This window comes from Bombina bombina, chromosome 7 (assembly GCF_027579735.1).
Source record: "Bombina bombina isolate aBomBom1 chromosome 7, aBomBom1.pri, whole genome shotgun sequence".
Taxonomy (NCBI): domain Eukaryota; kingdom Metazoa; phylum Chordata; class Amphibia; order Anura; family Bombinatoridae; genus Bombina; species Bombina bombina.
The window spans coordinates 515712817-515728025 of NC_069505.1; the positions used below are offsets into that span (position 1 = coordinate 515712817).

The window sequence follows — 15209 nt, forward strand, 5'->3', positions numbered from 1 at the left end:
GGATGTTGTTTGTTACTCAATAAACATATGATAAAAAAAGAAAAAATAGCAAATTCTTGACAAACCATCAAAAAACCTCAAAGGCTCCTAATAATGTAATAAAGAAACAGAAGCTCTAAAAATATGAAACAAGATAATCAATGTAAAAAATATAAATTAAGGTGTATAAAAAAAGATTCTACCACATATGAACCGTAACTGAAAGGGTTAATTGTGTTATCAGAGCATACCTAACTTATAGGTCTATGAGAAAGGCATGTTCTGCTGAAACATATTATTATTATTATTATTATTATTATCAGGTATTTGTAGAGCACCAACAGATTCCGCAGCACATTGGATCATTCTCTCCATTACATGGGGAGAAATTATATATTTTTCCCAGCTTAGACCAGCTTTAATAATGTTTTTGTGAGTTGGCCCTTACTCAAAGCCAACGACCCAGTGACTTGTGTATAAACTGGATTCTGTTTACCAAAGGCAGTGTTGCAATGTCCAGGTTTTATAAGGATCATATAATTCCCTGAAAACTTCAACAATAATTAGTGGCAAGTAGAACCTCCAGCTCTCTCATTCTGTTACAAACTATGGATTTCAGTGGCACCACAATACTTCTCTTGATATTCCTAATAACTTGCCTGGTGTTTTTGTCTAAATGGAGAAGATCTGGCAAACGACTGCCCCCTGGGCCAACACCACTTCCATTTATTGGAAACATGCACCAAGTCAAGATGATTGATCTCATTAAATCCTTGGTCGAGGTAAGTCTGAGAAAAGACATATATTAACCTGTGCAGTTGGTCTGAATATATCTGTACATTAGTATGTCTTTATGTTTTATGAAGTTGTAAAAACATATCAAAAGAACTTGGTATTAATTGTCATTGATCCTGCTTCTGTTGTGTATATGTGTCATGTTATAGTAGTGTGTGTGACAGGGATGCTGGCACCCTTTTTGTCTGTGCTGTACCTGTGCTGTGTACTGTGTAGTAATGTGTGTGAGGAGGGAGGCTGGCACTGCTGCTGTCTGTACTGTACCTGTGATGTGTATATGTGTCTTGGTGTAGTAGTGTGTGTAAGGGGAAGGTCACCACTGCTGCTGTCTGTGCTGTGTGTATGTGTCATGGTGTAGTAGTGTGTGTAAGGGAAGGTCACCACTGCTGCTGTCTGTGCTGTGTGTATGTGTCATGGTATAGTATTGTGTGTAAGGGGAAGGTCACCACTGCTGCTGTCTGTGCTGTGTGTATGTGTCATGGTATAGTAGTGTGTGTAAGGGGAAGGTCACCACTGCTACTGTCTGTGCTGTGTGTATGTGTCATGGTATAGTAGTGTGTGTAAGGGGAAGGTCACCACTGCTACTGTCTGTGCTGTGTGTATGTGTCATGGTGTAGCAGTGTGTGTAAGGGGAAGGTCACCACTGCTGCTGTCTGTGCTGTGTGTATGTGTCATGGTGTAGTGGTTTGTGTAAGGGGAAGGTCACCACTGCTGCTGTCTGGGCTGTGTGTATGTATCATGGTGTAGTAGTGTGTGTAAGGGGAAGGTCACCACTGCTGCTGTCTGAGCTGTGTGTATGTGTCATGGTATAGTATTGTGTGTAAGGGGAAGGTCACCACTGCTGCTGTCTGTGCTGTGTGTATGTGTCATGGTATAGTAGTGTGTGTAAGGGGAAGGTCACCACTGCTACTGTCTGTGCTGTGTGTATGTGTCATGGTATAGTAGTGTGTGTAAGGGGAAGGTCACCACTGCTACTGTCTGTGCTGTGTGTATGTGTCATGGTGTAGCAGTGTGTGTAAGGGGAAGGTCACCACTGCTGCTGTCTGTGCTGTGTGTATGTGTCATGGTGTAGTGGTTTGTGTAAGGGGAAGGTCACCACTGCTGCTGTCTGGGCTGTGTGTATGTATCATGGTGTAGTAGTGTGTGTAAGGGGATAGTCACCACTGCTGCTGCCTGGGCTGTACATATGGTGTATTAGTGTGTGTTAGGGGGATCCTGACACTACTGCACTACTGTTAATGGTACAGCCACATGCACCTGTATATATTAATTACATATAATTATGATTTCTTCACCTTCACCAGCTAAGCAAGAAGTATGGCCCTATGTACACCTTTTACTTGGGCTCTCGTCCTACTGTGGTACTTTGTGGCCATCAAATTCTCAAGGAGGCACTAATAGACCATGCAGAAGAGTTCAGTGGAAGAGGTGAATTCCCAGCTGTGCAGATGTACAGCAAAGGAAATGGTGAGCCACTACCCAACATCCTACAACCTTACTGATCCCAAAGAACCCTCTATGACTTTATTATTATTTATTATTGATGGTTATATGTTTAGAAAATGTGTGTACTGGTTGGTAGTGGCCAATGAAAAATGAAAGTCCACAAAATGGTTAAATTGTTCATTTGCAGCCACCTTCTTTGTATCCCATATTCTATTGCCTGCCTCCAGCTAATCTCTGATTATCACATTACACAATAAAAAATATGATCCACTATATGAATACATCACCTGCAATTTTAAATCCTGCTTTTGAGCATTGCTGTTTGTTTATTCCTCAACTATGCGTGCAGGGATTGTATACGGTACTGGAGAGAGGTGGAGGCAGTTAAGACGTTTTGCTATCACCACACTGAAGAATTTCGGCATGGGGAAAAGGAGTTTGGAGGAAAGAGTGAAAGAGGAAGCCCAGTATTTAATAGCAGAATTCAGACAAAGTGAAGGTAAAGGTTTAAATATTTGTTGTAATGAATAAACATCTATCAATATAAGTTGCTGTTGTAGTAACAGGTATGCTTTAAAAATGTATCTTTCTTCAAAACACCAAATGTCATAATGTTGGCACGTTGCTTATGTTGGACTTGATTACAAGTGGCCTGCTATTGTTAGCTTGAGAAGCACAGACGCAATCATGAGATTGCAGTGTTTTTTGTACACAAATCAACATTACAAGGGAAGCAGAGTTTAAATTAGCGCAAATTAGTTTGGGTGAAATTGCGGAAATTTATGATCCCTATATGTTCTATTGAAGGCATTGAGCGGCAATGTGCTCTTTCATTACAAGTTGCAATTACTTGAAACGCAATCACATTTTATGCTCAAAATTTTTATGCAACTTGAAAGTTCACATAAAGAGTTTTGCCGGAGGAAAAAGTTGCACTAAACTATACTATCAACCGTTAAACCGACACACCCTCCATCGCAAACTATCTACTTCCCTATTAACCTCTACACCGCCACAACCCCCTTCGCAAATTTCCCCCTAACCTATTAATCCCTCCTAACAGCTAACTCCCTAACACCCCTAACCTAACACCACTTAAAGGGACATGAAACCCAAAAATGTTCTTTCATGATTCAGATAGATAATACAATTTTAAACAACTTTCTAATTTACTTCTATTATCTAATTTCTTTCATTCTCTTGATATCATTTGTTGAAGGAGCAGCAATACACTAATGGTTTCTAACACATGGGTGAGCCAATGACAATTGGTGTATATATATATATATGCAGCCACCAATCAGCAGCTAGAATCTAGGTTCTGTGCTGCTCCTGAGCTTGCCTAGATAAACCTTTCAGCAAAGGATAACAAGAGAAGGAAGCACATTAAACAATAGAAGTAAATTGGAAAGTTGTTTAAAATTGTATTCAATGGCCCCAATTTATTAAAGTCTGGCGGACCTGATCCGACAGTGCGGATCAGGTCCGCCAGACTTCGCTGAATACGGCGAGCAATACGCTTGCCGTATTCAGCATTGCACCAGCAGCTCACAAGAGCTGCTGGTGCAACTCCGCCCCCTACTGACTCGCGGCCAATGGGCCGCCAGCAGGGGGGTGTCAATCAACTCGATCGTACTCAATCGGGTTGATTTCCGGCGATGTCTGTCCGCCTGCTCAGAGCTTTGTGACCGCTGCTTTATAACTGCTGTTTCTGGCGAGTCTGAAGACTCGCCAGAAACACGGGGCATCAAGCTCCATATGGAGCTTGTTACATATGCCCCTCTATCTGAATCATGAAAGAAAACTTTTGGGTTTCCTATCCCTTTAAGTTTGAAAATAAATAACTTACCATTATAAAATAAAACTACCATTAAAGAAAAAAAATATCAAAACTAAAAAAAAAAATCAACTAGTTAGACCTATGCTACATCTATAGTCCCCTTAAAAAAGCCCACCCCTATATAAAAAAAAACTCAACTAACACTAAAACCTATTCTAAAAAATTGCTCTGAAAAGGGCAGTTGTCGGGCAGTGCATAGTGAATAGCTCTTTTGCAGAACGAAACCCAATCCTAAAACCAAAGTAACTCCACCCCCCCCAAAAAAAAACTAACTTTTAAAAAACCTACACTAAACATTGCCCTGATATGGGCATTTTGCCTGACATTGCCCTAAAATGATAAAGCTATTTTGCATAAAGATCTCTACACTTAAAAAAAATCCTCACCCAACTTGAATTCGGCTCCTAGATGTGCAGCTACTATTAAAATGTAGTCCTTCTTCCCTCTTCAGCCATGGTGATGCTCCGCTGGGGATGTCCTCTGGTCTTCATCCATCTTCTCATCTTCAGACTTTCAATCGCCGACTTCCTCTTCATTCTTTCATTCTATTGGCTAATTTGAATTTGGATTGGAAAATCAGCCATTAGGAATGCAAGGGCATTCCTATATAAGGGGGGAACCTTGAATTCAAACTTCAGTGTGTGGCTGTCATAATCTCTTTAGGGTAATACCCTACCAAATGCCCTCCTCAGAGCAATTTTTAGTGTACATTTTAGTGTTAGCATAGGGGTCTTTTTAAGGGGACTTTCGTTTTAGCTTAGTTCTTACTGGTTGTTTTTTTTTTTAATTTTTGGTAATGTTTTTTTATTACTCTTCTGTAATGATAGGTTTCTTATTTTCTGTAATGGCTGTTTATTCTGTAAGAGTGTTTTCTTTAAATTAGGGGTGTTAGGTTAGGGGTGTTTGGGGGGGGTTAGCTGTTAGGAGGGTACTTTGCGATGGGAGTGTGGTGGTTAGAGGGTTATTATCTTAAGGGGTACTTTGCGATGGGGGTGTGTGGTGGTTTAGGGGTTATTAGTGTAGCATGGTGTTTTGCAGTGGGCTATGTGGCGGTTAGGGGGTTAATAGTGTAGCGGGTTGTTTTGCGGTGGGCTATGTGTAGGTTAGGAGTGAATAGGGTAGCGGCCTATTTTGCAGTGGGCTATGTGGTGTTTTAGTTGGTGGTTAGTAGTGTAAGCAGAGTGTTTTCCTGTGGGCTATGTGGCAGTTAGGGGTTTATAGGTTAGGGGGTCATTTTGCAGTGGGCTAATGTGGTGGTTTAGGGGTTAATATTTTCGTGGGGTATTTTGTGGTGGTTAGGGGTTTAAAGTGTAGCGGACTGTTTTGTGGTGGGCTATATGTTGGTTTAGGGGTTAATAGTTTAGTGGGGTAATTTTGCGGTGGGGGGTTGTAGCAGTTTAGAGCTTATTAGAGTAAGGGGCTTATTGCTATGTGGGTTAGTGGGCGAGTATGGGTGTTACGTTTTTCAGTTTTCACCTTCCATTGAAGTCTATAGGGTATACCTTAATGCAATCGGGATCTCACTAGACAGAGGCTTTTTGCTCGTGTTGGGTTCTGCTTGCGTGCAAACTTTTTACTTACTGCTCGTAATACGAGTGCAAACTGATGCACCCACCTTGACTTTGGGTTATGTCCTAATATTTTATTTAGCATTTTGACAAATGCAACTTTTTGACTTTGCTATTTTGATCAGCAACCTGCTTAAACATTAATACATCATGAAAACCTGCCCATTCCCCTTCTGACAAAGAGACCCAGGGGCGGAACTACCATTGGTACAGCAGGTGCAGTTGCACTAGTGCCCAAGTGCTGGGGGCCCCTTAGCAGCCAGTCTATATATAGGCTGTGCAGAATGTGTACAATTTTATTAGCGTAATTGAACATGTATCCATTTTTCTATATCTATCTATCTGTCTGTCTATCCATCTATCAATCTATCTATCTATCTATCTATCTATCTATATTGTTATGCAGAGCAGCATGTATATTATTACTATTGCTTACTACTGAGTTACGTAAGGGGGGCCCAAAAAATAACATTGCACCGGGGCAATCTGTTGCGTAAGTCCTCTACTGAAGAGACCTAAGTATTAAAGGGACACTGAACCCAAATTTTTTCTTTCGTGATTCAGATAGAGCATGCAATTTTAAGCAACTTTCTAATTTACTCCTGTTATCAAATTTTGTTTGTTCTCTTGCTATCTTTATTTGAAAAAAAAGGCATCTACTTTTTTTTGGTTCAGATCTCTAGACAGCACTTTTTGATTGGTGGATACATGTATCCACCAATCAGCAAGAACAACCCAGGTTGTTCACCAAAAATGGGCCGGCATCTAAACTTACATTCTTAAATTTCAAATAAAGATACCAAGACAATAAAGAAAAGTTGATAATAGGAGTAAATTAGAAAGTTGCTTAAAATTTCATGCTCTATCTGAATCACGAAAGAAAAAATTTGGGTTCAGTGCCCCTTTAAGTTACCAAATTGGTAAAAAGGTTACTTCTACCCTTTGCAATTAAATTTAGTTTGTTTATGTTCAGTCCAGTATCAGCATGGTAAGAAATGTAATGTGCCCTTTTCTGTTTTTTTTGTTTTTGTTTGTTTAATTGATACATCTATTAATTCATAGTTAAGCAACTTAATGGGACAATAAACACAAATAGTAAGTTGTATGACAATGTACCTTGATATCAGAGAAGCATTTTAAAATGAATAATGTATTTTTTTTGTCACACACGCATATTGTTTAATGCTTGTTCTTTTCACTGATTTCTTTGTCCCCCAGAACAAAAGAACAATTGCTAACCAATCACAAACTTTAGTCCCTTAAATTGATCCATTATTTAGCTAAATCACTGACATTTTTAGACACAAACTCGGTTTGTTTGGACTACAAGAACCAACTAATGGAAATAGACAGTTACTGATTAAAAGGGGATTTACAAATACAATAAAGGTATCTATCTTTCTAGGAAAGCCCATAGACCCAACATTTGGCTTTAGCTCAGCTGGCTCAAACATTATCTGTTCTTTGGTGTTTGGAGATCGGTTTGATTACCGGGATAAGGAATTTCTCAACTTACTGTACCTGATAAACAATAGCTGGCATTTGATGAGTTCCACTTGGGGTCAAGTAAGTGTACACAGATTATGATCATTATGCCCTTATGTGACAATTTTTGTTATTCTTATTTTAGAGAGCTGTGATGTCTTCCTATGTGCCTTAACACCATTAATCAGCCAAGCCACAGGATATATGCCATGTAATACCAGATCATGCTTTGTAGCCCATCCCTTTAAACACCTATTATGTTTCTCAGTATTTTGATAAAATAAAGATATTATATTGAAATATGTTACATTTTCTGTTTCTCTTTTTTTTTTTTTTTCTTTCTTTCTAAAAAAAAAATATTTCTTTGTTTTTTTCTCTTTCTTTTACTCTCTTTCTTTTTCTTTCCAGCTGCTCTTCGTCTTTCCAAAGATCATGAAACTTATCCCAGGGCCACACAGACAGATATACAAGAACTACCTCAAGCTTGGAGCCTTTGTGGCCAAAAGACTAAAGATGAACAAAGAAACTCTTGATCCCATTAACCCACGGGATTTCATAGATTGTTTCCTCATAAAAATTGAGCAGGTAAAAAAGTAGAAATGTCTTTAAATTAATCATATTGCTTAAAGCTCAAAATAGGCACCTCGTTTCCTAGGTCATTTACTTTGTAGTAGTTAATACTTCAGCAACTTGGCAGTTTTTAGAAGAAAATATCAGAGTATGTTGCTTAGAATCTGAAACCCACTGATACAAAAAAAAACTTGTCTTGCACTAACCACCTTCACTAGTGTTCCACTAGGCTACAAAATACATGTAAATATATTTCTAAATATTAATTGCATAATTTCATTTTTATCTTTATAAATATTAAGCTTCAATGGTTGTAAAGGAATTTCCTCTATAAGAAAAAAAGTCTGACAAGTAGTCTGTACATGATTTAAACACATGTTTAAAGTCAGCACCAGAGCAGCAATTTACTGCTGGGAGCTAGCTGGTGTCAGGTAGCCATGCATAGATGTACATAACATACAATTAATCAGTTAGAAAACAGATCATGACACTTATCTCAAATAACATTATGACTTCTTTTCCAGGAAAAGAAAAATCCAGACTCTCACTTTAACTATGAGACAATGCTTAAAACCACAGTCAATGTATTTTTTGCTGGTACAGAGACAGTGGGGTCAACCCTGAGATATGGTTTCCTAATCTTACTAAAGTACCCAGAAGTGGAAGGTAAGATATCTGAGCAATGTCCTTCAGACTTATAAGAACAAAATGTATCAGTCTTATAGACCCTTGTTTCCTAAGATGTGGTGCACATATACCTGGGATTACCATGATCATTGGCATAATTGCCCTGATGCAGCTAATGTACATATTTAATGTATCCTAGAAATCTCAGTTCTACCCTGAAAGACTCCTAACAGGCTGGATTTTATTTCCTGTCTTGCTGGTCAATTGCTTATTTAATTTGACTAATTCACTAACAGCTAGATTACGAATTTTGAGCGCTATAGGGATTTTAACGACCGCCTCAAAAGCAGCGTTATTTAACCTCTCTATAGCGCTCCAATTACAGGTTTAAAAAAAGCAGGCTTGTGCAGGCGATATGGTGGCATTGAGCTCCATACCGCACCAAAATCAAGCGCTGCTTTGACATGCTCGTGCAAGATTTCCCCATAGACATCAATGGGGAGAGACAGGGAAAAAAAAGCCTAACACCTGCGATGAATGAAAAGCTCCGTAACACAGCCCCATTGATGTCTATGGGGAAATTAAAAGTTATGTTTAAACCTAACACCCTAACATAAACCCCGAGTCTAAACACCCCTAATCTGCTGCCCCCAACATCACCGCCACCTACATAAGTTATTAACCCCTAATCTGCTGCCCCCAATATCGCCGCAACTTACATACAGTTATTAACCCCTAATCTGCTGCCCCCGATATCGCCGTCACCTACATACAGTTATTAACCCCTAATCTGCCACCCTCAACATCGCTGCCACCTACATAAAACTATTAACCCCTAATCTGCCGCTCCCAATGTCGCCGCCACTATATTAAAGTTATTAACCCCTAAACCTCTGGCCTCCCACATCACTACCACTAAATAAATCCATTAACCCCTAAACCTAATACTAACCCTAACGTAACCCTAACCCTAACGTAAACCCTAACACCTCCTAACTTTAACATAATTAAAATAGAGCTAAACTAACGTTACAATTATTAACTAAATACAAACTTACCTGTGAAATAAAACCTAAGCTAGCTACAATATAACTAATAGTTATATTGTAGCTAGCTTAGATTTTATTTTTATTTCACAGGTAAGTTTGTATTTATTTTAACTAGGTAGACTAGTTAGTAAATAGTTATTAACTATTTAATAACTACCTAGTTAAAATAAATACAAACATACCTGGGAAATAAAACCTAACCTGCCTTACACTAAAACCTAACATTACAAAAAAACACTAAAATTACTAAAATAAAAAATAACTAAATTACATTAAAAAACAAACACTAAATTACAAAAAATAAGAAACAAATGATCAAAAATAAAAAAAAGAATTAAACCTAATCTAATAGCCCTATCAAAATAAAAAAGCCCCCCCAAAATAAAAAAAAAACCCCTAGCCTACAATAAACTACCAATAGCCCTTAAAAGGGCCTTTTGTGGGGAATTGCCCCAAAGATATCTGCTCTTTTACCTGTAAAAAAATACAAACACCCCCCCAACAGTAAAACCCACCATCCCCACAACCAACCCCCCCCCAAATAAAATAACTATCTAAAAAAAACTAAGCTCCACATTGCCGGCTGGATGAAGATGGAAGAGGCCGCCCGGATGAAGACTTCTTGCCGCATTAATAAGGACTTCGCCAGCTGGATGGATCCTTCAAGCGGGACTTCAAGAATTGTAAGTGGATCGTTGGGGGTTAGTGTTAGGTTTTTTTAAGGGTTTTTTGGGTGGAATTTATTTTTAGTTTAGGGTCTGGGCATGTAAAAGAGCTAAATGCCCTTTTAAGGGCCATGCCCATACAAATGCAAATGGGTTAATTATATTTAAATAGTGTTTGCGATGCGGGAGGGCGGTGATTTAGGGGTAAATTGGTTTATTATAGTGGCGACGATGTCGGGGAGCGGCGGAATAGGAGTTAATACATTTTAATAAAGGCGCCGATGTCCGGAGCAGCAGATTAAGGGTTAATAACTTTATTATAGTGTTTGCGATGCGGGAGGGCCTCGGTTTAGGGGTTAATAGGTAGTTTATGGGTGATAGTGTACTTTTTAACACATTAGTTATGAGCTTTATGGTACAGCTTTGTAACGTAAAACTCATAACTACTGACTTTAGATGGCGGTACGGATCTTGTGGTTATAGAGTTTACCGCTCACTTTTTGGCCTCCCAGGCAAACTCGTAATACCGGTGCTATGGGAGTCTCATTGAAAAAGGTACTGACATTGCGTGACTGGCTAAAAGGTGTGCGGTAGACCTATACCGACAAGACTTGTAATAGCAGCGTTAGGGAAAATGAAGAGTTATAAGCCATAACGATGCTATTTGACTCATAACACAAAACTCGTAATCTAGCTGTAAGGTAGGGAAATCCTCAGAATCTGTCTGCTTATAGACATCTGAAGGTTGTGATTATAAGGTTCGTCATAGGTGTCGTTAATTTCTCTGACACACAGTCAAGGAATACACCACGTTCTTTGAAGAGATTTTGCTTATTGATCATGCACACCCAATATAGGGGAGAATTATGCACACAGCAAATTCTGAAGCTGGGCAGTCCGACAGTCAGTTTTAACTTAATACATAGGTTACGTAAGCAATGCATGCCCACCTGTTATATTGGACTTAAGACGTTTTATCTGTTTAGTGGGCAACATATCTGTTCTGATACATACAGATTTCCTATGGCCTAGATTTGGAGTTTGGCGTTAGCCGTGAAAACCAGCGTTAGAGGCTCCTAACGCTGCTTTTAGGCTAACTCTGGTATTTGGAGTCACTCAAAAAAGGGTCTAACGCTTACTTTTCAGCCGCGACTTTTCGATACCGCAGATCCCCTTACGTAAATTGCGTATCCTATCTTTTCAATGGGATTTTTCTAACTCCGGTATTTAGAGTCGTGGCTGAAGTGAGCGTTAGAACTCTAACGACAAAACTCCAGCCGCAGGAAAAAAGTCAGTAGTTAAGAGCTTTCTGGGCTAATGCCGGTTCATAAAGCTCTTAACTACTGTACTCTAAAGTACACTAACACCCATAAACTACCTATGTACCCCTAAACCGAGGTCCCCCCACATTGCCGACACTCGATTAAATTTTTTAACCCCTAATCTGCCGACCGCCAACTACGTTATCCCTATGTACCCCTAATCTGCTGCCCCTAACACCGCCGACCCCTATATTATATTTAGTAACCCCTAACCTGCCCCCCACAACGTCGCCTCCACCTGCCTACACTTATTAACCCCTAATCTGCCGACCGGACCGCCCCGCTATTATAATAAAGTTATTAACCCCTAATCCGCCTCACTAACCCTATAATAAATAGTATTAACCCCTAATCTGCCCTCCCTAACATCGCCGACACCTAACTTCAATTATTAACCCCTAATCTGCCGACCGGAGCTCACCGCTATTCTAATAAATGTATTAACCCCTAAAGCTAAGTCTAACCCTAACACTAACACCCCCCTAAGTTAAATATAATTTACATCTAACGAAATTAATTAACTCTTATTAAATAAATTATTCCTATTTAAAGCTAAATACTTACCTGTAAAATAAATCCTAATATAGCTACAATATAAATTATAATTACATTGTAGCTATTTTAGGATTAATATTTATTTTACAGGCAACTTTGTAATTATTTTAACCAGGTACAATAGCTATTAAATAGTTAAGAACTATTTAATAGTTACCTAGTTAAAATAATTACAAAATTACCTGTCAAATAAATCCTAACCTAAGTTACAATTAAACCTAACACTATACTATCATTAAATTAATTAAATAAAATACCTACAATTACCTACAATTAAACCTAACACTACACTATCAATAAATTATTTAAATACAATTCCTACAATTACCTACAATTAAACCTAACACTACACTATCAATACATTAATTAAATACAAAACCTACAAATAACTACAATGAAATAAACTAACTAAAGTACAAAAAATAAAAAAGAACTAAGTTACAAAAAATAAAAAAATATCTACAAACATAAGAAAAATATTACAACAATTTTAAACTAATTACACCTACTCTAAGCCCCCTAATAAAACAACAAAGCCCCCCAAAATAAAAAATGCCCTACCCTATTCTAAATTACTAAAGTTAAAAGCTCTTTTACCTTACCAGCCCTGAACAGGGCCCTTTGCGGGGCATGCCCCAAGAAGTTCAGCTCTTTTGCCTGTAAAAAAAACATACAATACCCCCCCAACATTACAACCCACCACCCACATACCCCTAATCTAACCCAAACCCCCCTTAAATAAACCTAACACTAAGCCCCTGAAGATCTTCCTACCTTGTCTTCACCATACCAGGTTCACCGATCGGTCCTGAAGAGCTCCTCCGATGTCCTGATCCAAGTCCTGATCGGAACAGCCAATAGAATGCAATCTCAATCTGATTGGCTGATTGGATCAGCCAATCGGATTGAACTTGATTCTGATTGGCTGATTCCATCAGCCAATCAGAATATTCCTACCTTAATTCCGATTGGCTGATAGAATCCTATCAGCCAATCGGAATTCGAGGGACGCCATCTTGGATGACGTCATTTAAAGGAACCGTCATTCGTCGTTCAGTCGTCGGCCAGGATGGATGTTCCTCGTCGGAGGTCTTCAGGATGCTGCTGCTCCGTTCCAGATGGATGTCGATAGAAGATGCCGCCTGGATGAAGACTTCAATTGGATGGAAGACCTCTTCTGCCCCGCTTGGATGAAGACTTCTACCGGATCATGGACATCTTCAGCCCCCCGCTTGGGCTTGGATCAGGACATCAGAGGAGCTCTTCAGGACCGATCGGTGACCCTGGTATGGTGAAGACAAGGTAGGAAGATCTTCAGGGGCTTAGTGTTAGGTTTATTTAAGGGGGGTTTGGGTTAGATTAGGGGTATGTGGGTGGTGGGTTGTAATGTTGGGGGGGTATTGTATGTTTTTTTTACAGGCAAAAGAGCTGAACTTCTTGGAGCATGCCCCGCAAAGGGCCCTGTTCAGGGCTGGTAAGGTAAAAGAGCTTTTACATTTATTAATTTAGAATAGGGTAGGGCATTTTTTATTTTGGGGGGCTTTGTTGTTTTATTAGGGGGCTTAGAGTAGGTGTAATTAGTTTAAAATTGTTGTAATATTTTTCTTATGTTTGTAGATATTTTTTTATTTTTGTTAACTTAGTACTTTTTATTTTTTGTACTTTAGTTAGTTTATTTCATTGTAGTTATTTGTAGGTTTTGTATTTAATTAATGTATTGATAGTGTAGTGTTAGGTTTAATCGTAGGTAATTGTAGGTATTGTATTTAATTAATTTATTGATAGTGTAGTGTTAGGTTTAATTGTAGGTAATTGTAGGTATTTTATTTAATTAATTTAATGATAGTATAGTGTTAGGTTTAATTGTAACTTAGGTTAGGATTTATTTGACAGGTAATTTTGTAATTATTTTAACTAGGTAACTATTAAATAGTTCTTAACTATTTAATAGCTATTGTACCTGGTTAAAATAATTACAAAGTTGCCTGTAAAATAAATATTAATCCTAAAATAGCTACAATGTAATTATAATTTATATTGTAGCTATATTAGGATTTATTTTACAGGTAAGTATTTAGCTTTGTGTGGAAAGAGGACAAACAATATAATGGTAGAGGCGCTCAGCTAACAATTGTTTCATTAAATATAAGTCTTTTGTTGGTGAATAATATCACAGAGGTGGTGTCAAATGAAGAATTACTGCTTACCAGATGTTACCCCAATCTTATGAGGTAAGGTATGGGCTCTGGGATAAAGATGATCCACTATAGGAGTTTTCTGTATCCTGCTGTTGTCCTTGGAGTGCTGTGGGGCTAGGATGGCCCTTTCATTCTGGGAATGAAGATCCTGGACTCTCTTTGGATATTAGACTGTAATCTGTCTTTCTGTATCTTTCTTGGATGGTGGTAGGAATACTTGATTCTTGTTAATGAGATTTCTTAGGTGGAAGAGCCTTTAGGTGGTGAGAATCCCCTTTTCCTCAGTGTGTAGTCAGGACGTTGCTCATAAAAAGAAAGAAACACAAGCACATAGCATAATATTGTTTTTACACAAAATGAAAATTTATTGAATGTTAATATGCGCTTACATTAAAATCCCTCAATCAGTATGAGGTAAGTTATAAACGTAAATACTCCTCGCAAAGAGCTGTATCCTTAGGTGTGATAAAGATGGTGATGATCACAGGATTCTGGTACTTGATAATTATAAGCCAGTCCTAGATCTGGATAAATATACTGTGTATTGTCACAGCAAATGATTTATATAAAATCTTTAACAGTGTATGGCTGAAAGAACTTCCCACAAGTGCAGGTGTAAAGCAGGCGATAATGCTCTTTACCGCTATCTTCTTTTAACTGGCAGCGTTACAGGGCTATGTGTTAGACCCCACTACCAATGTATATAGGTCTAGGATAGGGTGAAAAGGGCAGAGGGGCGTGAAGTGCCCTGGCTTTACACTGCTGGTATCGAGTATGCAATGAAATAATAATAAAAAATACAAAAAATACAATGCCCTGGGGTGTGTGTTGTACAGAGTAAAAAGTCCTGTACGCTCAGTAGTCCCAAGTGTTTGCTAGACCTGACAAGAGATAAATGCCTCTTGAAATAAAAATAATATCAACTGATAAAAGCAATATTATAAAATAAAAGCTTGGTAAAAGTTGTCAGGCCCTGTCCGCCCACTGTGTGTAACCTTACGCGTTTCGAAGTCTATCGTGACTTCTTCTTCAGAGGTAGAAAGTGAGTGGACAGGTAGAGATGGCTCCGTATTTAAGGTATGTCTAGTGGGCGTGATTACTTTTCGGGCC

At 38.5% G+C, this 15209-nt stretch overlaps 1 protein-coding gene across 1 annotated transcript in view; it reads left to right on the forward strand.

Moving 5' to 3' along the window:
- The first annotated feature begins 552 nt into the window (after positions 1–552).
- The window catches only part of LOC128666936 (cytochrome P450 2F3), a 51553-nt gene continuing 36896 nt past the window's right edge, over positions 553–15209 (forward strand). Inside the window, exons 1-6 of the mRNA XM_053721757.1 lie at positions 553–761; positions 2079–2241; positions 2570–2719; positions 7034–7194; positions 7522–7698; positions 8208–8349. Coding sequence (XP_053577732.1) covers positions 588–761; positions 2079–2241; positions 2570–2719; positions 7034–7194; positions 7522–7698; positions 8208–8349 — 967 coding nt within the window. The 5' untranslated portion in view covers positions 553–587. The remainder of the gene's footprint in view (positions 762–2078; positions 2242–2569; positions 2720–7033; positions 7195–7521; positions 7699–8207; positions 8350–15209) is intronic.